Genomic DNA, 25,747 nt, shown 5'->3' with positions numbered 1-25,747 from the left:
AGTGATTTTAACAGCTAAATGTGATAAAATCTGAATCCTGATAGCTGGGAGGAGGCTGGGCTGGGCTGGGCTGTGTCCTGCACTGGAAATGGGAGAGGAGGGTGGCTGGGGTTGGGATTGGGATTGGGATGGAGAGGCAGGCTCCAGAAAGTGAGGAAGCTGCAGAGGGATCTGTGTGTGATGTCAGTGCAGGGTGTGGGGGTTTGGTGGGCTGGGAGTGTGCAGCAGCAGAGCAGGGACTGTAGGCAGGGATGGACAAGGTGGGAATCAGAATCCAAACCAGCACGGGTGCAGGGGGTGGGAACAACTCCCTGACACAACTCCCAGCTGTAAATAAAGAGTAGAGATGCAAAAGGGGGGTTTGATGTGCTCTGAGGGCTCCTGGGGTGCAGCAGAGCCTGGGCTTTTCCTCCCTGCCACTGGAGGAGGTGTTGGGAGCTTGTGTGGTGGAAAATCCATCCTTCCACATCAGGAAGGTGCTCCAGCGCTGCCTGAAGGATGAAGTCACCTCTGTAACATTGCAGCTGCAATTAACATCTTACTAAAAAAAGCTCTGGAGACGGAATGCCTTAAATTTGTCTTGGAGTGGTATCCATTTGCAAACACATTAGGGAAAAACTGAACAGACCTAACCCTTCTCTCAGTTGTCATTAGCCCGAGTTGCTGTATTTAGAGCATCGTTTGTGTTATGGATGCTCTAATGGCAAACATTACAAGGTTAACAGCTTGTGTTTTTATGGCAAAGCAGTAGAGAAAATCTTTCCCCTCAACAAAAAAATCCCTTCAGAGAGCATAAAATGAGATAAAAGAAAAGAGGAAGTGAACTCTAAATGAAAGTGCTGTGGAGAAAATGGCTTTAGAAAGCACTTCCATGTCTTGCAGAATGAGCAGGTGCTTCTTTAAGGGCTATGGTTGTGTTTGGTGATATGCAAACTAAAATTAGCTTTGTATCTGCTCTTCAAGTGCATGTGCAGTGTCTAAAGTGCAACCCAAGGATCGCTGCTCTCTGTTTGCTGGAGCTGCATGAGTAACTGGTTCTACCCCAGTGCTTTAGTCATAGTCTACATCTGAGCTTGTGGTGGAGTCAGCAGCAGAGTACAAAGATTTTTGCTTCTCCAGAGCCTCACTGAGGTGCAGCTGCAATATTGAACAGACTGAAATGCAGGAGGTTGGCAGCTTTTTTTTTTTTTTTTTTCCTCTTAATCAGCAGAAATCTGTTAATGACTCATACAGCTTAAAACGTGACTGGAGGATAGTCCTAATCAGCTGGTGGGGTGGGTCCTTCTTGTGGTGCTTTGGTGGATGGAGAATGTTGTTGGATGTGCAGGTTCTTGGTAGCAAATCTTGTATTTTTTGTCAGGAAAAGGAGCTGATGGAGCTCATTTTCCTGGTTGGAGAAGGGCACAGAGGGTTGGAGTCCAGAGGTAACTGGAGTGAGTAAGCAGCTCCACCCCTCATGATAGTGGTGTGGAACACCTTTAGCAAACTAATGAGGGGAGAGGGATGGGAAGCACACGGGCTGACAGTGGCTCTCCCACCCTGATCCACAGCAAGTCCTGCTTGGATCAGAGGGACAGTTCCAGGAGGAGCAGAGCTGGAGCAGAGCTGCTGCTTTCCCAGTCTGTGTGGTGTGGACCCAGCTCAGCACTTAGAGGTGCCTATTTTGGGGACAGTCACCTGTGACACACCTCCCAGAGATGCTGTTTTGACCCAAATTCCAGGTCAAAGTATGGATGTGCTGCTGGGACACGGGAATCTGCAGCTGTGGCTGTGCTAGATTTAGCCCTGCTTGCTTTCACCTCTCACTGCCTTGTTCCCCTAAGGGAGCTGTGACAAGGACATCACCTTTGGCCCCAGGATCTGCTGAATTTGGTAGCCAGGACCCTCCCTGTGGGTCAGGACTCAGCCATGGTGTTGAAGCAGTGGAGCAGGAGTGGATGGTGACGTGGCACATCTTATCTCCCCTGCTTTTTGTGGGCTGCAGAGTTTTCTCTGTATGGGGAAAAGCTCACGTTACCTGCTCTGCAAGAAGGACTTGGAGAACTGAATATATTTTTCTCTCATGGTTGGCAAAGGAGAGAAGTGGTATTTTCTGATGTTTGATCCAGCCCTGGGAGGCACTAGGGGTGAGAGGGGTCAGGTTTGACTTCTGAAAGAGAATGGGAAGTATTTCTGTTTTAGTGGTTGCATATTTAGTAATGCCTCATGGAGGTGAGGCAAACTGCCAGCCCTGACATTGAAAACTGGGGTAGATTCTGTTACTGATGGTCCACACTTTCCTTGAAAAACCTTGGAATATGAAATCTCTGCATGGTCCAGAATTTCGCACCAGAACCTGAACTCAGCACTGCTGGTTCTGCCTCTCCTTCTGCTCAAAGCAGAGTGAACAGGGAGCTCTAAAAGAAAGCAATCTGTTTGTTAACGTGGGAATGATGCTAGGAAGTATCCCAGGTACAGCCTCAGGTCTCTTCCAAACAGCTGGACTTTTATTGGAGTCTCACTAATCAACTTCCCAGGTGTCTGGGTCCAGGTGCAGCCACCTTCCCCTGCAGCTCTGCACAGCATGTGACTTCCTTATCTCAGTGGCCTCCTTATCAGAGCCTTGCTGGACAGCTGGGGGATGACCATGTGCCTCCAGGATCTGGGGAACTTCAGGGATACCCAAAGGCATCAGCAAATACAAGTCCTTGGTAAGTCCAGCCTGGAGTAAGAAGAGGATCCTGAGCTGGGCTTTGGTTACCTCAGACAATTTTTTCCTTCTCGACCTTTCTTTGGCCAAACCTCCCAAAGAGCCACAAGAAGTCAAACAAAGAGGAGAGAGCCATCTTGGAGGTCCCACCTATGTCTTTGTGCCTGAGATGGCCTTGGGTGCTTTCCAGCCTGGGCTTTTATCCATGAAATCCTCGTGTTGTGCTCTCTGGTTTCTTTTTTTTCCTGCCTTTGACACGTTGAACATCGTGATCATGGTGTTCTGCTTTGGAAGATTAACTGTGTTCCTAAGGAATGGGATCTTCCAAATCTCAGTGCTGAAGTCAGTGGAGGACAAGGCGGGCGCTCAAGATTTATAAGAACTCCATAATTTATTTCCAAAAGCAGCATATAAATCTTGACTCTTGGAAGAAATATATTTATGTCAACTGCTCTTGCTGAAGAAGGATTGCTGAATTAAATATCCAAAGACGTCTGAGCCCCTCCACCCTGTGAAGAGCCAAGAGTTTTCCATGGATTGAGGTGATCTTGGTATTGAATGATAGAAGGTGGAGTGGGGAGAGCAGTGCTGCTCTTGAAGAATCTGCATCAAATTGAGATTGAAAACTCATCTTTGGGGGTTTGGCATCAGAAACTGCTGGTGAGACTCACTCTGTGTTGAGCAGCAGAGGATGGAAGTGCAGGGATTTAGGAAAAACACTGGATTTGTATGTGTGGATCTGCTTGGGAGGAACTTAGGACAGCTTAGCTCCCACAAATGGCAGTGTGGCCATATCCTAAGTCATTAAGGATGCCACTTAGTCAGATATTTCTTTTTAAAGTGAGGCTCTTATCCACAGAGGTGCTGCTATCTGGGAATGGTGACTGGCAGGAGGCTGATCCGTGGCTGAAGGGAAGTTAGCAGCCCAAGCAGAAATGGATTAAAGCTGGAAACTTGAGCTGCAAACATGCCTCTTCTTGGATTGTTGTTTGTTTTAAGCCAATTTCCCACTACCAACATCTCTTGGTAAAATAGCCCTTGATTTCTAGAGCAGGGCTTTAAAAAGCAAGAAAAGAAAAAGCAGGGCAGGAAGAGGAAAGGTAGGATGGAATTCAGCATTCCTTTGTAAATAGGAATGCTCAGTGTCCTGCAGAGCCCTCACTGTGGAGCTGTGGGTGTTCCTGGGGGTTAATCCAGGGAGGAGAGGCTCCTGCTTGGCCCTTGGGAAAACTGCTGTGCATGGAAATGGGAATTAGCAGAAGCTTGGAGTGTTTCTGCTGGATGTCTCACATGCTTTTCTCTGCAGGAGCCTGCCAGGCATGGCTTTTGTTTCTGGTTTGGCTATTTTTTTAAGGCAGAAATATCAGTTTTATTAAATGTTTGCTTTGTTCCTGTGCTTGAAGGTCTGGGCTTGGGGACACAGCTATGGCATGGTCTGTGCTGTAGCAGGACTGTTTCTGAGGCTGTTACCTTGCCAGAATAAAATCATCCCTGCTCCAGAACGCTCCAGAACTACAGCTGGATACTAATCTTGATCATTTCTTTAGGACTTAAAACTGTAACTGATGATATCCAAGAATAAAGCCTCAATGGGAGAGGGGTGCTGTTCTTGAATCAGTTTGCTGAATACTGGTGTATTGGTATGTAGTGGTATATTGCTTTTTAGAGTGCTGGAAATTCCTTAATTTTTCAAACTTCTTGATCAGCAGGATGGCACCAAAGCAAAGACAGGAAGAGGTGTCAGGGGTCACAGGATCATGGAATGATTGAGGTTGGAAAAGACCTCCAGGATTATTGAGTCCAACCTGTGACCCATCCCCACCTTGTCACCAGCCCAGAGCACTGAGTGCCACCTCCAGCCCTTCCTTGGACATCTCCAGGGATGGGGACTCTACCACCCACCCAAGCAGCCCATTCCAATATCTGATCGCCCTTTCTGGGAAGAAATTCTGCCTGATGTCCAAGAGAAATCTTCCCAAAGTTCATGCTTCCCATGATAGGATATTTACAATTTCTAAACATCTGAAAACATCTTTACCTGAACTTGCTGTCTTTGTGAGAATTACTTATTGCCTTAAAATTCCTGAATGCCACCAAAATAAAGGAATTTTGTTGTGTTCTTGGCCTTATTACTGGAGCTGAGCAAATGGTCCTGCATGTCCAGAGCTTTCACCTGCAGTGGCCAAATCTTGCTGCTCCTTGCCACCAGTGAGCAGTTTGAGCTCCCAGTCACTTGCCCTGTACTGGTCCTGCTCGTGTTGGATTTGGTGCATCTGTGATGTTCTAATGCCACCCTCCTGTGTCAGAGTGGGAATGAGTTTCCTCTCTTTCCTTCAATGTCCTTTCCAGGCATCAGAGGAGGCCTCGCTGCGGGCTCTGGAGAGTCTGATGACGGAGTTTTTCCACAACTGCACAACAAATGAGAGGAAACGTGAGATAGGTGAGTCCTGCCCTTCCAGGGCTGCTCCTGGTGCTGCTCCTGCCCCCAGCACAGGGGTCTGGTGGTGTTCCACACAGCTGTGCCCACACTCAACTGGCATCTTCCCCTCTCCTGCTTAGGTGGGAAAGGTTTCCAGAGCTGGGGTTCCAGGGGATCTCTGGCAGCTCCTATGGATGATAAACCAGTGAGGTTTGCTCTGTACATTGTTGGGTTGTGTGTCCTGGGAAGCCTCTGCCTAGAGATGGAGCATGGCTTTCAGCTTTAGGAATGCAAAGCTAGGCTGTCCCAATTCTTGTGGAATGACAAGCAGGAATCACAGCAGTTCCCTTTGGGTGGGGTTATTAAATATGTCCTGAAAGGCAGCAGAGATCCTGCCAGGTGCTCTGGGGGAGCTGCTGGTAATTGAAAAGGGGCAGATTCCTTCTATTCCCAAACAGCCACAGGGATGCCCCAAGGGCTGGAGCCCCTCTGGAGCCAGGCTGGGAGAGCTGGGGGTGCTCACCTGGAGAGGAGAAGGCTCCAGGGAGAGCTCAGAGCCCCTTGCAAGGCCTAAAGGGGGAACAGGAGAGCTGGAGAGGGACTGGGGACAAGGGATGGAGGGACAGGACACAGGGAATGGCTTCCCACTGCCAGAGGGCAGGGATGGATGGGATATTGGGAAGGAATTGTTCCCTGGGAGGGTGGGCAGGCCCTGGCACAGGGTGCCCAGAGCAGCTGTGGCTGCCCCTGGATCCCTGGCAGTGCCCAAGGCCAGGCTGGATGGGGCTTGGAGCAGCCTGGGACAGTGGGAGGATTCCCTGCCCATGGCAGGGGTGGGATGAGATGAACTTTAGGGTCCTTCCAACCCAAACCAGTCTGGGATTTTTCTGTTTCTGCCATCTCATGCCAAAAGTGTGATCAGCATGAAAGACTTGCCCCAGAAATCCTGTAAAATAAACAGCACAAGGTTTTTGTTGTGGTTTTTCTGACAGTGATCTCCTGCTGCGGAAAAGGTAGCCCTAGTTTTCCTGCTTAAATTGCAGTAAAGAAAACAATTAATTAAGCCTTAAACTTGCTTAGCCTGTAAAGCAGCCCTTGTGGCTTTTCTCTTTGTCACGTTGTCACCTCATGAGAGATGACCAAATCCTTCCCTTAGCATTCAGGGAGGTTTCTGACCCCCTGAACTTCCACCAAGTCAGCAGCTCTTGGAGCTGCATTAAAAGAAGCTGGGTTTAGAACACTGATCTGAAGTGCTCCTACTCTCTCACAATGACCTGAAATCCCAGCATTTGGCTTTTGCAGATAAAATAACAGTGCTTACAATACAATTGCTGTGTGATTTGTTTTAATATTCACCTCTTATCTGCTGCAGTTATTTATGTCAAAACTGATTCGAAAATGACACATCAGTTTTGTTTTCATTAAAGCCTGTTGTTACATTGCTTTAAACACTGTAGAATGTGATTTTATTATATTTTTTGCCCTCCTCCAGGTTGAGTCATTCCCTGAACACAGGGTCTCTTCCCTGCTCAGTTGCTGTGCTATCACTATACATTGTTATGGCTTTGTTTACAGCTAAAGAATTTTAATGGAATATTTTGCATCAAAGTCAAATTAAAACTGAAGTACATTTTGAAGTAATTTATGTACTTTTATGTTTCTTTGCAGAGGAGCTTTTAAATAACTTTGCCCAGCAGATAGGAGCCTGGAGATTCTGCCTGTACTTCCTGTCCAGCACAAGGAATGATTATGTGATGATGTACAGCCTGACAGTGTTTGAGGTGAGGCCTGAGCTCCTCACCGCTCTGCCTGCTGCAGTTTTATCTGGCAATCAATTTTTTGGGGGGAGATGTTTGTCTGAAATGGCATCCCTGGTAAGTACAGTGATGAAGGATGCTTTTATTGCTCTCTGCCAGAGAGGTTGCTTAATGGCAGGCTCAGAGTGGGAGAATATGAATCTTTGTACACAAATTGAAGAATTCATTTCCTGGCATCTCTTAGCACAAATTACCTCCAGTTTCAGAGGCGGCTTCAGTTTCTGCACGATGCTTTTAAGGGTGTTATTGCTTTTATGCTGTTTTTATGATCAGAAATATGGGGGTGATTACCTGCTCCTGGCTCCTGCAGGCTTTGAGTGCTGAGAGGGAAGGCAAACTTGCTTTTATTTTTCTGACTTATTGTAGTTGTGGTTGGTGCTCTTGAACTGCATCCTGCAAACTTGTGCTGGTTGGAGATGTGAGGTCTCTCTTAGACAGCCACATCCCACTCTTCACCTACTTATAAAAGAAGAAAATTTGGGTTAAAAGGCTTGATATTGATCTCTGTGTCCTCTGGAATAAGCAAAAGTATTCTGTGAACAGCACTGGTGTGTCACTGATTGCTCAGTGACCAGTGCAGTGTCTGTCTCTGAGGATGTGCTGGGGTTGGTCAATGTCACACCTCAGTCTGGGACATTTGTGGCCTCTGTGTTGTGTTCTTGGCTGGGTGGGCACTCTGAGCTGTGCCTCTAAATCAAAGGGGTTTACAGCTTTTGAACAGGGCCCCTTTTTAGATAAAATACATGTTTAGATAAAAACTCTGCTCTTAAAGTTGTGTTGTTTTTACAAATTATCCGCATCATTGTTGATTTCTTCTCTTAAATATTCATTTTACTTATTAGGGATTGCAGAGGGAGTCTGGACCCCATCTGCAATTTGAATCTGCTTTACCTTCCCCTCCAAAAGGGGTGATCATGGCAAGTGCCATTGGAATTATTCCTGCTCAGGGGATGGTGTCCCACTGATTTTCCTGACGAGCAAAACAGGTGCAGGGCCAGGAGGTGAATTCAGTGATCCTTGGGAGCATCCCATGTGGCTCCTACCAGCTCAGGATATTCTGTGGAGTTTGGTTACTGACCCTCTGCTTCCCTGGAGGGGAAAAAGTAGCATTGAAAAACCTAATTGTGTCCAGAATAAAGAAATCACTGTGCAAGTGCAGAGGGAGGGACACGAGTCCCCAGCCCAGCTGGGAGATGAGGATCTCTCCGTGGAGGAGCTTGAATTCCCAAAATTAACTGGTGCAGTGCTGGACATTAGCTGGTCCTCAGAGCCATGGTCTGTCCCATTCTGCAGCTTCCACAGCTGTCCTTGGCTGCTGGGTCAGTCAGAGGGGTGTGAACACAAGGATCATTCCCAAAACTGCCCAGGGACGTGGATTTCCCAAACTGCTTAGGAAGGTAGCAGTGGATTTGGAATAAAACTCCTCCTGACTCCCTTTCAGACGAATTGTTTTCACCTCCTGCTTTTTGGAAATGAAAATATCTTCCCAAAAGCATTTATAGGGAGAAAGCTGCTGCTGGCAGGTGGGAGGAGTAGGACACAACATAGTGGGCATGAAAGGATGGATGTTAAAGCTAAAACATCTTCCAGTTTTATTGGGATTCTGGACTTGCATCAAGGAACCCTCAGCTGGTTGGACCATTGTTTTCAAGCAGTACTTGTGGATTTTCTCTGCTTGGTAACACCAAAAACAACTTCTTTGAGGAATTTCTGTGTAAATATCCCTGTGTAGCTTTGCACTGGGAGCTGGTGTCTCTGTGCAGTGGCATCCTACTGAGGGTTGCATCTCCTTTGACCATCATCGTCCAGTTTTGGATATTTGAGGTTTTTCCTAGGCTGTGATTGTGATCTCCAGCATTCTTTTTCTGCGGGCTCAATCCTGCAGATGGCGCAGACATTGCTTCAGCCTCCTCTCTGGGTTATCCCAAATATCCCCAAGAGATTCAGCTCCTAATGCTCCAGAGCCCTAAATGGGATCAGGGCAGGGAAGCAATTTGTAACTCTGCGTTCCTTTGGATTTTGTCTGCCTTTAAGTGGCCTGAAAGCTTTCTGTGCAGTGGTGCCTTGTCACTGCCAGGCAGTGCCTGCTCCAGTGACCTCCCAGCTCAGCTACAGGAGACCTGGGTGGCATCAGAGGCCTGGAAAACCAAACCTCCTTCCCTGTTCTTCTTTTCCTGCTTCATCCAAGGCTGTGCTTCCCCCTTTAGAGGGGAAACCTTTGGTGCTCAGGGTTAAAAGATAGAGGAAATAGTTCTGTGCCTGCCACTGTAGTTCTGCTTAACCCAAAAGCAGTTAAACCAGTAACTTCAGTTCCGTTGTGGCACTGCCAGTCCTGGGCCATGAGATGCAGCAGCTCTGCCAGACGCTCTGTCCCTGCTTTATGTTGTTCAGTCTGGAGAAGAGAAGGCTCTGAGAAGACCTCAGAGCCCCTGCCCGTGCCTAAAGGGGCTCCAGGAGAGCTGGAGAGGGACTGGGGACAAGGGATGGAGGGACAGGACACAGGGAATGACTTCCCACTGCCAGAGGGCAGGGATGGATGGGATATTGGGAAGGAATTGTTCCCTGACAGGGTGGGCAGGCCCTGGCACAGGGTGCCCAGAGCAGCTGTGGCTGCCCCTGGATCCCTGGCAGTGTCCAAGGCCAGGTTGGACACTGGGGCTTGGAGCAGCCTGGGACAGTGGGAGGATTCCCTGCCCATGGCAGGGGGTTGGAACAGGATGATTTTTAAGGTCCCTTCCAACCCAAAGCAGTCTGAGATTCCAGATTCTCTCAGTGTTTCTCTCACATCCAAGATGAGCTCATTTGGGATGCCCATTGCTTTTGCAGAACCTGATCAATAAGATGTGGCTGGGGGTCCCATCCCAGGACAAGATGGAGATCAGGAGCTGCCTGCCCAAGCTGCTGCTGGCTCACCACAAAACTCTGCCTTACTTCATCAGGAACAAGCTCTGCAAAGTCATCGTGGACATCGGCCGCCAGGACTGGCCCATGTTCTACCATGACTTCTTCACCAACATCCTGCAGGTGAGAACTCTGCCCATGAATGGAGCCAGGTTTTCCCTTAGAAACATCTTTTTGTTTCCTTGCGTAGGGATTGCTTTTGATGAAGATCAAATAGTAAATGCTGCTTTGTAAATTCCTTTTTAATTTTGTTGTAACTCTCAACCTTTTCTATGTTACGTTTTTCTCCAGTGTTAAAAGTGTTTTGTTGAAGGAACAATACTGTGCCACAAGTATTCACTTGGAATTTTAAATATTATGGGCTAGTTCTTGAAAATACAAGGAGTGTGGATTGTTCTTTAAACAAAGCAGAAGCCAGGAAAATTATGGATGTGTCACTGATTCTCAAAAGGGCAGTTTCTCAATGGGGCTGTTGAAGATTTTTCATCCAACGACCAAAGATACCCCAAAATCTCTGGTACCTCATCAATAAGGTCATGGGATGATGGGATCCCATCCTAAAGGGGTGTTGTTGGGGTGTTCAGGAGGGCTCCTGCAGGAAGGCTCAGCTGTGAACTGAGGATCCTGTCTGAATCCATGTTATTTATTAGCTGGAATGTTGGGTGTAACTCAGCATCCTTACAGGGAACCCTGAGCCAGGCTGCTGCTGGAGCATCACCAGGCTGGTGCAAACCTCTTTTTGTTGAATTATTTTGTCTCCAGTTCCCTTAAAATTGTTCCTAATTGGCTTAAAGAGGCTGAGTGTAAACTGAAGTGCTGCACAGGCTTTTTCTGCTGACATAATTACATGATTTGAATGCAGCAAAGTGCACAGCCAAGCCACAAGGCAGTTACTGAAATCCAAGTCCTTGAGTGGCAGGAGTTTATTTGTTAAGGCAAATGGATCTAGTATTAATTGCAAAACAAAAAAATATCCTGTCTTGGCTGCAGAGCTCATCACTGGCTGGTGTAATCACTTTTCTGACTGTTCTGGAGTGGGACATGCTGCAGTTTTTGCCTCAGTTATCAATTTGACAAGAAATACTTGGAGATAACGTTATCCATGTGGAGTTTTGCCTCTCATTGCACCTGGATCTGAGCTGAAAGGCAGCCTGAGCTCTCCTGGCCTTTCTAGCACTCTGGGGTTATCTTAAAGGATTGCAGAGTTCACTTGAGCAATCTATTTTCCCTTCAGCTGCTCCTTGTGAGCTCAGCAGTGGGGGAAAATATTTGCATAAATTAATTTGCGGCAGACACATTCCTAAAATGTTCAGAGAAAGTGGAAGAAAACCATTAATGCTGAATCCCAGGGCCTTGACAGAAGGCGGAGTAGCACAGGAGCAGAATGATTTGCTGTTGGAATTGCAGATGAGCCTTGTCTCAGGACTTTTTTCTGAGATCATTTGCAGCATGTTCTTTGTTCTTCAGCATGAAATTGTGTCCCAGTACTCTGAGTAGTCTCTAGACCTTTTACTGAGCCACTGGCGGGGTGGAGAAGAAAAGTAAACTGGGATATTGTGTTGTCATTATGAAAAGCCAGTAATTCTACATAAAGTACTGCTTCATTAGAGGTTTAAAATTTGTTTAGCCTGACTGAGGTACCAGTGCCTGGTATTGCTAAAACTCCCTGGGTTTGTCAGAAAGTATCCTGAGAGATGATTTTCAGTCCCTTCACAATTTACCAGCAAGTTGGGTGTTTCATTGAGTTCTTTGCCATCTACTCCTGTGCCTGGGACTTCCTTTTCAAAAGCCAAGATGAAGAGCTTTTAGATGGGCTATTTTCTCCCCAAATATTTCACCAAACTCTGTGTTTTTAGCAGTGTTAACTCAGCCTGGCGCTCCTTTGGAGGGTCAGGGGATCAGGAGCAAAGTCAGCCTATATTACAGACTACAAAGATTACTTGTAGCAACTGGGATTGGCTTTGGACTTTTTTTTCCCAGAGGGAGCAGTGCATAAATCACTTTGGATGTGTCTGGGCAGCAGTGAAGAGCAGTGCTGTGCTTCAGCTGGAAACAAAACTTTGTCCCACTTGAAGAAGTCTTTAATATCCCTGTGGCTGATGAAGGCACAAGTCCAGTCCTGTTGCAGCACGGGGCAGAAGTTACTCTTTCTGGGGGAAATGCAATTTCCAGTTTGAGATCCAGTGCAGGTGCAAAGGGAGGTCAGATCCCTCAGGTGCCATCTGCTCCTGGCTGCAGCCTTTGGGCTGAGTGGGAAGGGCAGGATTTTGGGGACAGTGCTGGTGCAGGGCTGAGGCCAGGGGGTGCAGCAAGCAGAAAGGACAGGCTGTTCTGTGACCGTGCTGGGACACACAACGTGTGCAATGGCATTATGAAAGCTCTCCTAAAACCCCAAGGATTCCCATGGGGCTCGAGCTGTTGCAACGTCAGAGGTTCGCGTCTGGGGAAGTCGAACGTGTCTGTGGGAACTGGAGTGCCCTCAGTGGTGAGGCTGTTGTAAACTGTGAGTAGTGTTGCTAATCCCTGTCGGTGGATGTTGTCATCACACTGCTCTCCTGTGCTCCTCAGCTGATCCAGTCTCCTGTGACCACTCCCCTGGGGCTGATCATGCTGAAAACCACGTCGGAGGAGCTGGCGTGTCCCCGCGAGGACCTGAGCGTGGCCCGCAAGGAGGAGCTGCGCAAGCTGCTCCTGGAGCAGGTGCAGACAGTGCTGGGGCTGCTCACAGGTACGAGTCACACCTTGTGCCACTGAGCTGTGTGTCCCCTCAGCACCCAGAGGTGCTGCTGGCTGCCCCTCCTGGGGCTCCGTGGAGCGCAGTGGGGGCGATGCAGTAGCTGCTGCTGCACTGTGAGCAGTCAGTTCTGCCCTGCAGCACTTGAGTCAGCTTAATATGAACCAACTCGTGTGGCAGAGCAGCTGCTGAGCTCCCTCCATGGAGAGGGATGGAGATTGTCTGCTCTTAGTGAGCCCAAAGCTATTATGGAGTGTTTCTGTCCCTCCCGAAGCACTGGAGGTGTGTTCTGCTGAAGTTCTCCTGCAGTCTGTGCTGTGTTTGTTGGATCAGTGTGTCTTTGAGAAGGCACTTCTGAAAGATCTCTCTTTGGCCAGGTATTTTGGAGAGCATCTGGGATAAGCACAGTGCTACTGCTGCCACTCCACCACCGTCCCCGACCTCAGGAGAAAGTGGTAAGGAAATGGGGGAAATGAATTTGTAGAGAATTTTTAAAGCTACAAGATGGGATTTCTGTGTACTTAAACCTGCAGTATCAGGCACAGATTCCTTTCTTTACTGTCTAACCTCTCCTAATAACCCTTTCCCAGAGCTTTTCACAGGCCAATAAATTCCTGATTGGAAAAGAAAAACCTTACACAAAGAAACAAATTGCACTGTGGGGACACCCCACTGCCAATGTCATTAAAATGTGCCCACAGAGCTCCTTGTTGTCCTCAGATGGCAGAAACATCCCTGAAGTTTCAGTGCAAAATGCTCTAATGACAGTGAGTTAAAATCATGGAATTGTTAAGGTTGGAAAAGCCCTCTAAAGTCATCAAGTCCAGCTGTCATTCCAGCACTGCCAAGGCCACCACTAACCCATGTCCCCAGCTGCCATGTACGCAAGGCTTTTAAATCCTCTCAGGGATGATGACCCCACCACTGACCTGGGCAGCTGTGCCAGGGCCTGACCACCCTTCTATGAAAAAGTTTTCCCAATATCCAATTTAACCTCCCCTGGCACAGCTTGAGGCTGTTCCCTCTCCTCCTGTCCCTGTTCCCTGGGAGCAGAGCCTGACCCCCCTGGCTGTCCCCTCCTGTCAGGAGTTGTGCAGAGCCACAAGGTCCCCCTGAGCCTCCTTTTCTCCAGGCTGAGCCCCTTTCCCAGCTCCCTCAGCCCCTCCGGTGCTCCAGCCCCTTCCCAGCTCTGTTCCCTACCCTGGACAAGCTCCAGCCCCTCTGTGTTGTGAGTAACACAGGGCTGGAGGTGCCTCAGCAGTGCCAGCACAGGGGATGGTCCCTGCCCTGGTCCTGCTGCCACCCCAGTGCTGGTCCAGGCCAGGTGCCATTGCCCTCTTGCCCACCTGGGCACACTTTTCCACTGAGCAACTTTGCAGCCCCTCTGCCCCATGCCTGTGGCCTTGCATGGGGTTGGCATTGTCCCCTGAATTCCAGCTGTTGGCATTGTCCCCTGAATTCCAGCTGTTGGCACATCAAAGCCAGTGGAGCAAAACTCAATCCTACCTGTGAGAAAGGAAAATAAAGGTAGCCAAGTCTCTGAGAAATGGAACAGGGTGCCCAGAGGCTGTGCCTGCTCCATCCCTGGAAGTGTCCAAGGCCAGGCTGGCTGGAGCTTGGAGCAATCTGGGATAGTGGAAGCTGTCCCTGCCCATGGCAGGGGTGGCACTGGATGGGTTTAAGGTCTCTTCCAAACCAAACTGTTCTGTGATTGTGAAAATTTTTCTATCTATTCCTGTTAGACTTTTGTGTGAGTGCTTGTACATCTGTACCTCTTACCTCCTCTGAAATGGAGATCACATTTTTGTGTCCTTGGCACACATTTCCTTGTCCCTTGGACCTTGAACAATTCCCTGGGAGCTGCAGATCACTTCCTTGTGGCCATATTGCACCAGGCAGCTCCAGACTGCTGCCTCTGATAAGCTGTTGGCAGTGTTTTGCTTAGTGCTAAACCTTTCACATTGAAGCTTGAGCAGTATTTTGAGTGCTCCTTTCCTGTAGAGGAGCTTAAGATATTTCTATATTTATATACAAACCACAAACTTTAATGGGAAGAAATATTCCTTTGGGTTGGCAGGGGGCGAGTGGATTTTGCTGTAGCTGGGAAGAGTTCGGACAGGAAATATTTACAGAAAAGATCAAAGCTTCTGGTGTCAATTGTCAAGGATGGTGCTGGGGGAGGTATTGGTGGAACAAATTCTGGGCTGGCTCTTGTGGAAGCCTGTTGGAGATGTCCCTCAGTCCCCTGGGGCTTGTGCTGAGGCAGCTCTCATCCACCTGTGTGCTCACCTTGTGACTTGGGATCGTATTTCCCAAACTGGAAGTCGGCTGCGCTTCTGTGCTGGGCTTTTCCTTTCTCCCCTCCCAGGGAAAACAAACAAACTTTTCACACAGTGTTTTTTCAGGATAATTGCTAAGAACCAGGACCACACAAGCAGTGCCTTAAAAGTTTCATTTTGCCTGTGCAAACTTGCTTGTGTGAAACGCTCTCAGTTTTATTTTTCTGTGCTGTGTCTTTGCTGTCTCTCTGTTAAAATTAGTTGTGCTTCCACTTCTTGAAGTCACAGAATCACTAAGGCTGGGAAAGACTCTAAGATTGAGTCCAACCATTAACCAGCACTGCCAGAGCCACCACTAAACCATGTCCCCAAGTGCCATAGCCACATGGCTTCTGGACACTTCAGAGATGGTGATTCCACCACTTCCAAAAGGAACCCCAGGTGCTTCCCTCTGATCCACTGCTTGGTCATTTTGTGTTCCCTGAGACTCAATTCCTTTGTACTGGTGACTCTTGAATGTTTCCATTGCTTAAGTGAGGCCACCACCCTTTACTCTTTCCATTCAGGTAAGATTAAAGGTGTTCCAAGAGGCAAAACCAGCTCCTGAGTCCCCATAAATGTTTAATATCTTCCATCAGAGCCCAAATCTCTTTAGGAACTTGGAAAACCTCTGCTTCCTATTTTTCATTTGCACAGGGAAGTGGAGTGAAATGGTTACTTGCAAGTCTTGCATGGGTTTTAAATAGCACTTGAAGACAACATTAAACTCATTTCTCATATCACTTAAGCAAAGCAACTCTGATAATGTCCCAAGCTGGACAACATTTGAGTTATTGCCATGGCGTAGGATTTACTCAGCAAGAGTCTCAGCCTCCAAATGTTCTTTTTGCATGATTTATAGCACATTTCCTGGTGAGTCCGTTCCTCAGGAATATTCAGTCACCTATGGCAAAATGAATAGCAGGAGTATTTGTGGCTGCTCTCCTGCTGCAGAGCCAGTCCCTGGGAGTTTTCTGCTTTGGCATGAATGCAGCTGATGCTGTGAATTTGTCACCTGTTTGTAAAGACACTGAAAATCCCTGAACTTTCAGTGATTTAACTGTGTGCAAAGCACTTGAACCAGCTGCTGCAAGTTACAGGAATGTAATTGAGAGTTTCTGCTGTGGCTGGATTACAAGATGAGAATCTTTAATTCTCATTGATTTTTGTGGAGTTGGCTGAACTGAATGTTTAAAAGAATAACAATAGTTGGGGTTGGAAGGGAACTTAAAGGTCGTCCCTGCCATGGGCAGGGACTCCTTCCACTGTCCCAGGCTGCTCCAAGCCCTGTCCAGCCTGGCCTTGGGCACTGCCAGGGATCCAGGGACAGCCACAGCTGCTCTGGGCACCCTGTGCCAGGACCTCACCTAATTCCATCCCATCCATCCCTGCCCTCTGGCAGTGGGAAGCCATTCCCTGTGTCCTGTCTCTCCATCCCTTGTCCCCAGTCCCTCTCCAGCTCTCCTGGAGCCCCTTCAGCCCCTAGAAGGGGCTCTGAGGTGTCCCTGGAGCCTTCTCTTCTGCAGGTGAGCACCCCCAGCTCTCCCAGCCTGGCTCCAGGGCAGAGGGGCTCCAGCCCTTGGGGTGTCTCCGTGGGCTCCCCTGGACTCTCTCCAGCAGCTCCAGGTCCTTCTGATGCTGGGCACCAGGGCTGGGGCAGCTCTGCAGGTGGGGTCTCACCTGAGGGGGCAGAATCCCCCCTCCTGCTGCCCAGCCCGGGGAGTTTCTGGGTGCTCATAGCCAGGTTATGTCCAGCTCTCATCCTCCAGCACCCCAAATCCTCCCACAGGGCTGCTCTCAGACTATTCCCTGCCCAGCCTGGATTTGTGGTTGGGAGTGCCCCAGCCTTGGTGCACTTGGCCTGATTGAGCTTCAGGAGGTCTGTAAAAGCACAATATGAGCTATATAGATGTGTCCAGGTGTGGATGTCCCCACAGGGGGGTTCAGTGCTAAGATTAAAGGGCAGGATTGTCTTGCTCAGCCCGAGCCACGTGATGCCTTCAGTTTCTGGAGCACAGGAGAAAGAAGCAATGATAAGGCTTGGCAGGGAATTATGAATTCAGTGATGTAAGACATCAATCTTGGTGTAAAATGAGGACTAAGGAGGGATGTGTTCATCCTTCAGACTCTTGTGTACATTGGAAGTAGCTCAGTAAATCATAGCTGTTATTTTGGCACTGCTGGTGTGTCAGGATGTTTCACTTCCATAAAAAATCACTCAGATTCTCTAAGAACTTCAGATTCTGTAGCCCAGCAAGTGCCAGATTTTTAAAGATGAAGAGGTATACAAGGAAGAGAAGTGTGTTGAACAACTTGGGGAAGGTGAAGTTTTGCAGCAGGTGGAAGCCTGGAGCTTGTGGGCAGCATCTGTGGCAAAGGGAGCCTGGCTGGGGCTGGCCCTTGGGTTCCAAAAGCTTTTGAGGAAGCAAAGGCCACCAGGGGTAAGGGAGTCTCTGGGTTGTTGGTGGCTTGGTTAGAGGTGGGAGGTGAAAGGTGAGTGCATGTGTTCCCCTCTTGCTGTGAGGGGTGAGTTCACCCTGGACTAGGCAGGATTAACTTCAGAGCTTCTCATCGTTCTGCAGAGAATTCACAGCAGCAGCAGTCAGGAATAATTCCCTGCCGTGCTGCTCTGTGGAACTGATGCCTTAAGCAGCTGGAACAGAGGCTAAACAGAGTTAAGGGGAATAGAGAGGATATTTATTAGAAGAGCCTTTAAAGGCCACATCCTGGCAGTACCAGAGCCACAGCTGTGGCTATGCCCGGATGGCTCCAAGATGGAAGGAAGCAAAAGAGGGCTTGGTCACAAAATCTCATATTTTTGTAAGTTTTGGTCCATTAACATATTGGAGTTAATTGTCCAATTACAGCTCCAGCCCATGAAGTCCCATCCTTCTTGTTTTTGTCTCTTCAGTCCACGTTGTTTATGCTCTTGGGCCTGAGAGCTGGATTGACTGTCCTTGGTCCCCAGCTAGAGAAGGAATTGTTGTGTCTACCTATTCTGTGAAGAGAGCTCACCATCCCCTTATATGAAACCCTGACCCACACACCAAAGCAGCACAAAATCGAAAAAAAAAGAAAAAATAAAAAGCTAAAACCCTAGGTATCAGAAGTAAGGCTCATCTGCACCTTGAGTGGTGGCTGCAGTTCTGCTCTTTCAGTATCAGTAGGTGCAGAGAAGCAATGAGGGCTTTGTAGAAGGGCACTAAAGGTGATGGAGGGGTTTGAGTGGCTTCCCTGTAAGTAACAACAGAAGTAAAATCTTTCTGTCAAAGAAACTGAGCAGGAGCTGTGTTAGAAACCTACTGACACAAAGAAAGTGAAAGCAGGGATTATTTCTGTTCCCTGTTTGGGTAGAAAGTGAAACAGGCAGCTGGCCTGCCCCAAACAAAGCAGCTTCATGGTGAAGCTGTGGAACTCTGTCACGAGACATTGCAAACGTTAACTTCCTATGGCTTCAGTTGGAGGCTGGAGGAAGTCATGGAAGATAAATTCTGAGGCTGTGTCAGATTTTTCAGATTCCACCTTTCTTGGGAAGCCTTTGTCATGTGGCTGGGAGGCTGGCGGATGTGATCTGTGCCTGCCATGGCATTTGGTCTCTGAGGTGCTGGCCTGAGTTAGCTTTTTGGTGTGACTGGGAACTTCACCAGAAGTGTCACAGGCCAGCAGAAGCCTCTGTGATACTGAGTGTAACAGGGATGTGCCAAGCCTACATCAAGGATGCTCAGCCTTGTGGGGGAACAGAATTTTATAATAAATTCCTAAAATATACCCCATGGCATTGTATTTCCTGAAATACCTTGAGAGCCCTGCCTGGTAAGGCCAGGCGGGTTGTGTGAGGCTAATTCCCGAGTACAGAAATCACCAGTTCTCTCAGCCAAATAACCTGCTGAATCACAGGATGTGCCGAGTTGGAAGGGATCCACAAGGATGGTCAGAGTCCAGCTCCTGGGCTGGGCAACTGGGGGTTCGTGCCCTGCCTGACACCCCTCTCTCCCCCAGGTGACCTCTTGAGTAGCCTCTTGCAGAGCCCCAGCGCGGCCAAACTGCTGAACCAGCCCATCCCCATCCTGGACACAGACAGTGAATACATCTGCTCCCTGGCCCTGGAGTGCCTGGCACACCTCTTCAGCTGGATCCCTTTGTCCACGAGCATCACCCCGTCCCTGCTCACCACCATCTTCCACTTCGCGCGCTTTGGCTGCGACACGCGTGCCCGCAAAATGTCCTCGGTCAACGGCAGCAGCCACAACTCGCTGCTGGGCCAGGAGCGGGGCCGCCTGGGCGTGCTGGCCATGGCCTGCATCAACGAACTCATGTCCAAGAACTGCGTGCCCATGGAGTTCGAGGAGTACCTGCTCCGCATGTTCCAGCAGACCTTCTACCTCCTGCAGAAGATCACCAAGGAGAACAACGCACACACGGTGAAGAGCCGGCTCGAGGAGCTGGACGAGAGGTAGGACCTGCTCAGGGCCTCGTGCTTCCTCTGGAGGATTGTGGGGTTTATTTTGGGGTCTGCATGGTGTGTCTGATGGCCTTTCTTTCAGAGCACTGAGCCAGGGCGGCCGGGCAGAGAGGTAGGTGTGCCCAGGTAAGGGCTCGGTGCTGAGGGAGCTGCTGGCCCAGGTTTGTGTTCCTTGCTGTCCTGTGCCCCCCCGTCCCCAATTGTTGCTGTTTGGCTGCAGGTCTGAGGTGGCACCAGAGCTGAAAGTGTTGTCACAGAGCACAGAAGAGGCTCAGTGAGGTAAAGGCACTGCAGTGTCACCTCTGGTCAGTATCTGCCACTCTGCCCAAAGCACACAGAGTGGGGACATGTGAGTCATGACTTGGGAGAAAACAGCGGAAGCTTCCTACCCTTCACTGAGCCATGGCCATTTCTGATTCTTTTTTATTTTTGCTTTTTAGATTTATTTTTAAACAGCACCAAACACAGCTTGGGGAGCTCTCTTCAGTGGTGAATGGCTCCACTTCTCCACAAGCTTGGCTGGAAGGCAGCAGGGAAGCAGCAGCACCTTGGGAAGCTGTGTATTCTTTTTCCAGGGTGTTACTGCCACCTTTTGTTCCCTAGGACAGCTCCACTCTCTTATGTCAGATATTCCTACTTGCAGGGGACAAAGTGAGATTCCTCCTGCTGTTGTGTTGAGTGGCTAAGCCTGGGTGTGGGCAGGGTGGTGACTTGGTGCTGCCTCTTGTCACAGGGCTGCTGGCAGTGGAGGAAAGGTTGTAACTGTGTGAAAGTGCAGAATATCTTACTGTGGGCACACAAGAGTGGGAATAAATTTCCACTCAGGTTAAAAAAACATCTAGGAAAAAAGTTGTGCGTCCATTTCTAGGGAGGACTTACACATTTCTGCTGCAGAATTCTCCTTTTCAGTATCCTTAGATAAGGGCATAACTTTGGGGTGGTAAATCCAGACTCACAGCGAATTCTACTGCTCATTTTTTGCTAGCTCTGACTTGTGTCACTCTCTGCCTAGAAATGAGATGTGAGAATGTGACACCTTTGCCTGCAAGGCACAGAGAGCCAGGAGTTCCCCTCTGGATTTCAGAAAAGCTCTCCTAGAAAGCCACAATCCCCTATTTAACTGTTCTTTCTTTTACGGACACTATCAAGCATCCTTTGGGGCCAGGCTTCAGTGGAGGGTGTGGAGCTGTGCTGGCCTGGGCAGAGGTGATGTTCCCATTCCATGACATTCCTTAGACCTGTTATCCACAGACACTGCTGGTGTCTGGAGCTGGGAGAACCCTTTTATTCATTGCTGAGGTCTGAAACAGAGATGGAACTGAGATGTTCTGGAGACTGGAAAAGTCCAGCTGGCTTCTGGGGGAGTGGAGCTTTCTTTTCTCCTTGTCTTCTCTGTGGAAAATGCCATGAGGATTTTCCTGTTGCCACTTAAAGGCACAGCTGTATTTTTTGTGTCCAAAACTTAGTGCATGGAAGTGTCATCCTGGCTTGGACTAACAAAATCCTGAAGGAAAGGGGTACTGAAGAAACCCCCTTCAGCAGAGGAGTGTACTCAGAACTTGCAGGCCCTGGAGTCCTACCTTGCCTTCCTCTTGTGCTGCTGGTTATTTTTGTTCTGTTAAAAGTCAGTCTGAACACTTTGGAACTGCCAGACTAGTCCAGGAAAGAGTTAAGTTCAAACTGCCTTTTGCTTTATGTGTGTTTGGCTTTGAAGATCCCAGAAGATGGGAAGTGGCTTGTAAGGATCCAGGCAATGGCTCATTGGTTGGAGAAGGGGACTGGAGACCAAGGAAAAATTTCACTGGTCTCAGGTCAGAGCTGTTTAGAAAATAAAAATTAAAAGGATAAAGATGTTTGAGTCTGGACTTTCTTCCCCCTCCTCCCCCAGCTTTGATTTTGAAGTGTTTAATCTGTGCTCAGGTGTGCTCAGTGATCTCCTGTCAAGTAGGCAGTGTCAAATAAAGAAGGAACTTCATCTTTTTTGCATATTCAAAGCAGTGTGTGGTTTTGAAGGCTCACAACAGCCCCCAGTGCTGCAGCTCTGTCAGCTGGCAGCGCTGCTGGTCGTGAGGGTGTTCTTGTTAGAAAGAGTGGGGATTCCCAAAAAAAAAGCCCCAAATCCCCAGAGTTTGCAGCAGTGCAGAGCAGGCAGTAGAGTAAAACCAGGCTGCTTATGCTTGTCTGAAACTCTGCTGAACCCAACTTTTGCGAACTTGAAGTAGTTTCATGCATTTCAGAGCTCTGGGCATGAGGGAAGGCTGGCACTGCCTGTGTGGTTTTGCCATCCCTCCTGTGGCTGATGGAGTGTTTAACCCTTGCAGCACAGATGGATCTGGAGGTGATTTTTAGCCCTGCTGAAGCTCATGCTGAGCAGGGTTGTTTGTTCCCCAATAAAAGCTCACTCCACTGGGGGCTTTGCTGTTTTTCCCCCAAGAACTCTCCCTGCTGCACTGAGGTGGTGCTCTTGCTGCAGTCCCTGAAGATTTGGTGGCAGACTCCTTTTGGGAGCTGCACTTTGTACATTCCCTGAGGAGCCCCATACTTTGAAGGAAGATTTCTCTTTCATTTCCCAATTCAGGCCCAAGCCTGGGCTCAGCTCAGGAACTCTTGGATGGCTGATCTCCACTGCAGGAGGAATTTTCCTTTCCAGCTCTCAGCTCCCTGGCTCTCCCACCCCCTCCTGTAAATGTAACCCCTCTCTTGCTGATTCCTGCATTAACTTCCTGCTTCCAGCTGAATTCCTCAGGGGCACAGTTCATTGCACTAATCCCGTCTCCATCAGTACAATGACCTTTGCTATCAAATTATTTCAGGGTGGAGGGGGTTGTGTTTATTTGCAGGCCTGGTTGAACTCAATATTTATCTGAATATTAAAGTTGCTTTTGACTAGATTGTCTTTTCTGCTGTTTCAGGTGTTAATGGAGTGAAGGGTTGCCCATCCTGTAGGTAATTGTTGCAGGGCTTTATGTTTTAATTGTTCTACTGATGGTTGATTGTAACTTTGCTTTGAATGAGAAGATTTTGAGTGGCTTTTACCACTATTTCAATGCAATTGCTTTCCCTTGGGGCACCTTTGCTGTTTTTTCTCAGTGCTTTCTCCTTTCCCTTGTAGCTACATTGAGAAGTTCACAGATTTCCTCCGACTCTTTGTGAGTGTCCACCTGCGAAGGATCGAATCCTACTCCCAGTTCCCTGTGGTTGAATTCCTGGCCCTGCTGTTCAAATACACTTTTCATCAGGTACAGCCCCACATCCTCGTTTTTCCCAATCTGTTCTTTTGTCCAGGGCCAGCTTATTTGCCTCAGTCAGCCCAAAAAAAGAGCATTTAACTGGTCTTACTGGCACTTCCCAGTGGTGCTGGGGACTTGGAAATGGCTTCATGTGCTCTTGGATTTAGAGGTCACAGGTGGTCACCCTGCAACAGCAACTTGTCTGATGTTTAACTTTGCTTCTGTTTTAATTTTTTTATAGTCTTTGGAATGGACAATGTGTGGAAAAGTCTCTTAGACTTGCTTGGTTTGTGTTTGGGGATTTTGTTCTTTGTCCTCAATCTGTGGCTTTCTTGTAGCTTTTAGTTTTTGTACTAAAAACTCCCAAGCCCCATGGCTTTAGGTTGGTTTTACCTTGCTGTAGAAGCTGTCAGTGCAACTCAGCCCCATTTACACAGGAGCAATGACGAGGAAACAGCTTCATAATATCACAGAATCATGGAATGATTTGGGTTGGAAGGGATCTTAAAGCCCATCCAGTGCTACCTCCTGCTATGGGCAGGGACACCTTCCACTGTCCCAGGCTGCTCCAAGCCCCGTCCAGCCTGGCCTTGGGCACTTCCAGGGATCCAGGGGCAGCCACAGCTGCTCTGGGCACCCTGTGCCAGGGCCTGCCCACCCTGCCAGGGAACAATTCCTTCCCAATATCCCATCCATCCCTGCCCTCTGGCAGTGGGAGCCATTCCCTGTGTCCTGTCCCTCCATCCCTTGTCCCTCTCCAGCTCTCCTGGAGCCCCTTTAGGCACTGGGGCTAGAAAATGGTGTAGCAAGCCATGCTTAGGGTTAACACTGAGACCAGCCTTGTAATTCCTGGGTTCCTGCCCTTGTACAAAAGCTCTTGTTCATCTTTTGACAGCTCTGAATCTCTCCAGTAACATCCTTGAACTGTTTCAGTAAAACAAGAAGTTTTTCCCATGGATTGAAGTGGATGTTAACTCCTGTTTTCACTGTGTGAAATCCATCTTGCCATAGCTTGTGGTACTCATTGGGAATTTTGGTGTCTTTCAGCCTACACACGAAGGTTACTTTTCTTGCTTGGACATCTGGACACTCTTCTTGGACTATCTGACCAGCAAAATCAAAAGTCGCCTGGCAGACAAGGAAGCAGTGCTCAACAGGTGAGGGCTGGGGGCTGCCAGGGTGGGACAGCCTGGAATCATGGCATGGCTTGGGGTGAGGGAACTTAAAACTCATCCCATTCCACCCCCTGCCGTGGGCAGAGACATCTTCCACTGTCCCAGGCTGCTCCAAACCCCTCCAGCCTGGCCTTGGACACTGCCAGGGATCCAGGGGCAGCCACAGCTGCTCTGGGCACCCTGTGCCAGGGCCTGCCCACCCTCACAGGGAAGGACTTTTTCCTACAGCAGCAAAAAGACTTTGTGGTCACCATGGAAGAGCTGTGAGAAATAATCTACTGCTTACAGCAGCCTCCTGTGTGGTTGAGTCCTTTGTTTTTCTAAAATCATGAAGTATAAAAAGCATAAACCTCAGTGTTTCACACAAGAATTCAGGCTGAGCAGGTTTGGGTAGACAAACTGTCACTTACATATGTTGTGTGTGAACCTTGCAGGCAGAGGAAGGAAGCTTTGTAGTCTAAAATAGAACTGGAACACATTTAAGCACAAATTTGAGGAGGAAACTACAACACAAGTTGCTTACTTAGTGTTCACACAGCTCATAAAACTAATTAATTAATTAGGAAACAAATTTTATTTAATTAGGATTTTAAATTTCCTCTTTAAATAGAGGATGTGTTTCTGAGAAATACAGATGCTACTGGAACTCAAAAGTTGCACTTGCTTACTACTGTGTGTATTAGTTACAATATAGTGGTTGGCAGCTCTTCCTTGGCAGATGCTGACCCTGAAAGGGGTGATTTTTGTTTGAGAAGAGTCTCTTTGCTGCCACTTTAAAAATCTGGTGAATATCCTGCTGAGTTGTTCGGGTTTTGAGGTTTAAAAGCACCATGGTTTATTCCATGTTTAGTTCCGCTGAGTGCAGAAGGAAGATTCTTTCCCTTGAGCACCCTGAATAGCAGCAGTTGGTTTTTTTAAAGCCAGCCTGGCATTGTAACCACAAGGAAAAGTGGAACTACTGTAGAGCAGACAGCTCTTCCTTTCAGCATGGGAACTGTGGGGTTTGAATTTCTCAAGAAGTAGATTTTGGGTTGAAACTTCATGATTTGCTCCTAATGTGCTTGTCGTGCTTGTTGTCTTGGTGTCACTCAGCTTGCGATGGAGAAAATTGTAACAAAAAGCTGTCTCTGGGTCTGTCAGACAACAAAATCCTAAATAAAGCTTGTGAGTGGTTGGGGCTGTGCTGTTTGTCCTCAGTGGCAGCTCTGACATCTCCACATCCCTGCACACCCTGTGCCGTGGGAACCCTGAGCTGGGCAGTCTGGGAGTGGTGACACCACAGGGGCACAGAGGACATTTCCTCTTCTGTGCTTCAGAAACTTTGCATTTTGTACACAGTGCCACTTTCACCACTGGAGAAGTTGCCAAATCCAAGGTTACATCACCTTGCCCAGAGCTTGCAGCTGCCTGGCTGGTGGCACAGCTGACTGTCACATCTGACACTTGGCTTGCGTCATGCTCTGCGTCTGTTACTCTTTTTTAATGCCTGTTTTTCCAACCTGATTTTCCCTAGAAAAAAACCAGGATTTTTTAATGAGACGCCGGCTGTTTTGAGAAGGAGGTTTTTCAAGGAAAAGTCAGACTAGCTGTGCTTGAAATCCCTGAAGTTTGGTGTTGTGGCACCAGGAGTGGTTGTGTGCTCTGCTGAGTTTGCAGCTTGGCATTATTTCTGTTGGCTCTGCGGTGTGCTCTGTAGCAGCTCCCTGGCTCCCAGTGGTGCAGGGACATTTCAGTGACATGTTACAGTGCAAGCAGAAAAGGGGCTGGCTTTGTTTCAGGGGAGAAGGGCCTGAATTTCAGTGTGGGGAAGGAGACAGCAGCACAGACAGGCTCAAGGTCCCACCTGAGGCAGCAAGAACTGCTCTGGTTCCTGTGTTCCTTGTTCAGTGCCCAGAGCAGAGCAGCAGAGGCTGCTGAGGACAGCCCAGGCTGCAGGAGGCTCTTGGTGCCTCCTGTTTGTGGACACCTGGTGTTGTTCCTGGCAAGCTGCTCCTGCTTTTCC

At 48.5% G+C, this 25,747-nt stretch overlaps 2 protein-coding genes across 3 annotated transcripts in view; one reads left to right on the top strand and one right to left on the bottom strand.

Annotated features, from left to right (window-relative positions):
* Positions 1–25,747, top strand: part of XPO6 (exportin 6) — a 60,272-nt gene that overhangs the window by 11,806 nt on the left and 22,719 nt on the right. For both annotated transcript variants that reach the window (XM_068206495.1, XM_068206494.1), the window contains 8 exons: positions 5,039–5,129; positions 6,777–6,889; positions 9,752–9,949; positions 12,395–12,554; positions 12,938–13,015; positions 18,878–19,331; positions 22,453–22,579; positions 23,618–23,727. In XM_068206495.1, the coding sequence (XP_068062596.1) occupies positions 5,039–5,129; positions 6,777–6,889; positions 9,752–9,949; positions 12,395–12,554; positions 12,938–13,015; positions 18,878–19,331; positions 22,453–22,579; positions 23,618–23,727 (1,331 nt within the window). Of the gene's footprint in view, positions 1–5,038; positions 5,130–6,776; positions 6,890–9,751; positions 9,950–12,394; positions 12,555–12,937; positions 13,016–18,877; positions 19,332–22,452; positions 22,580–23,617; positions 23,728–25,747 lie in introns of those variants that run through there.
* The window catches only part of WDR24 (WD repeat domain 24), a 249,235-nt gene continuing 244,708 nt past the window's right edge, over positions 21,221–25,747 (bottom strand). The window contains exon 11 of the mRNA XM_068206496.1: positions 21,221–21,268. The gene's annotated coding sequence lies outside the window, so the exon portion shown is untranslated. The remainder of the gene's footprint in view (positions 21,269–25,747) is intronic.

The sequence above is a fragment of the Anomalospiza imberbis genome, chromosome 16 (genome assembly GCF_031753505.1).
Source record: "Anomalospiza imberbis isolate Cuckoo-Finch-1a 21T00152 chromosome 16, ASM3175350v1, whole genome shotgun sequence".
In the NCBI taxonomy this organism is placed as follows: domain Eukaryota; kingdom Metazoa; phylum Chordata; class Aves; order Passeriformes; family Viduidae; genus Anomalospiza; species Anomalospiza imberbis.
This window is presented reverse-complemented; position numbering and strand designations above follow the sequence as displayed.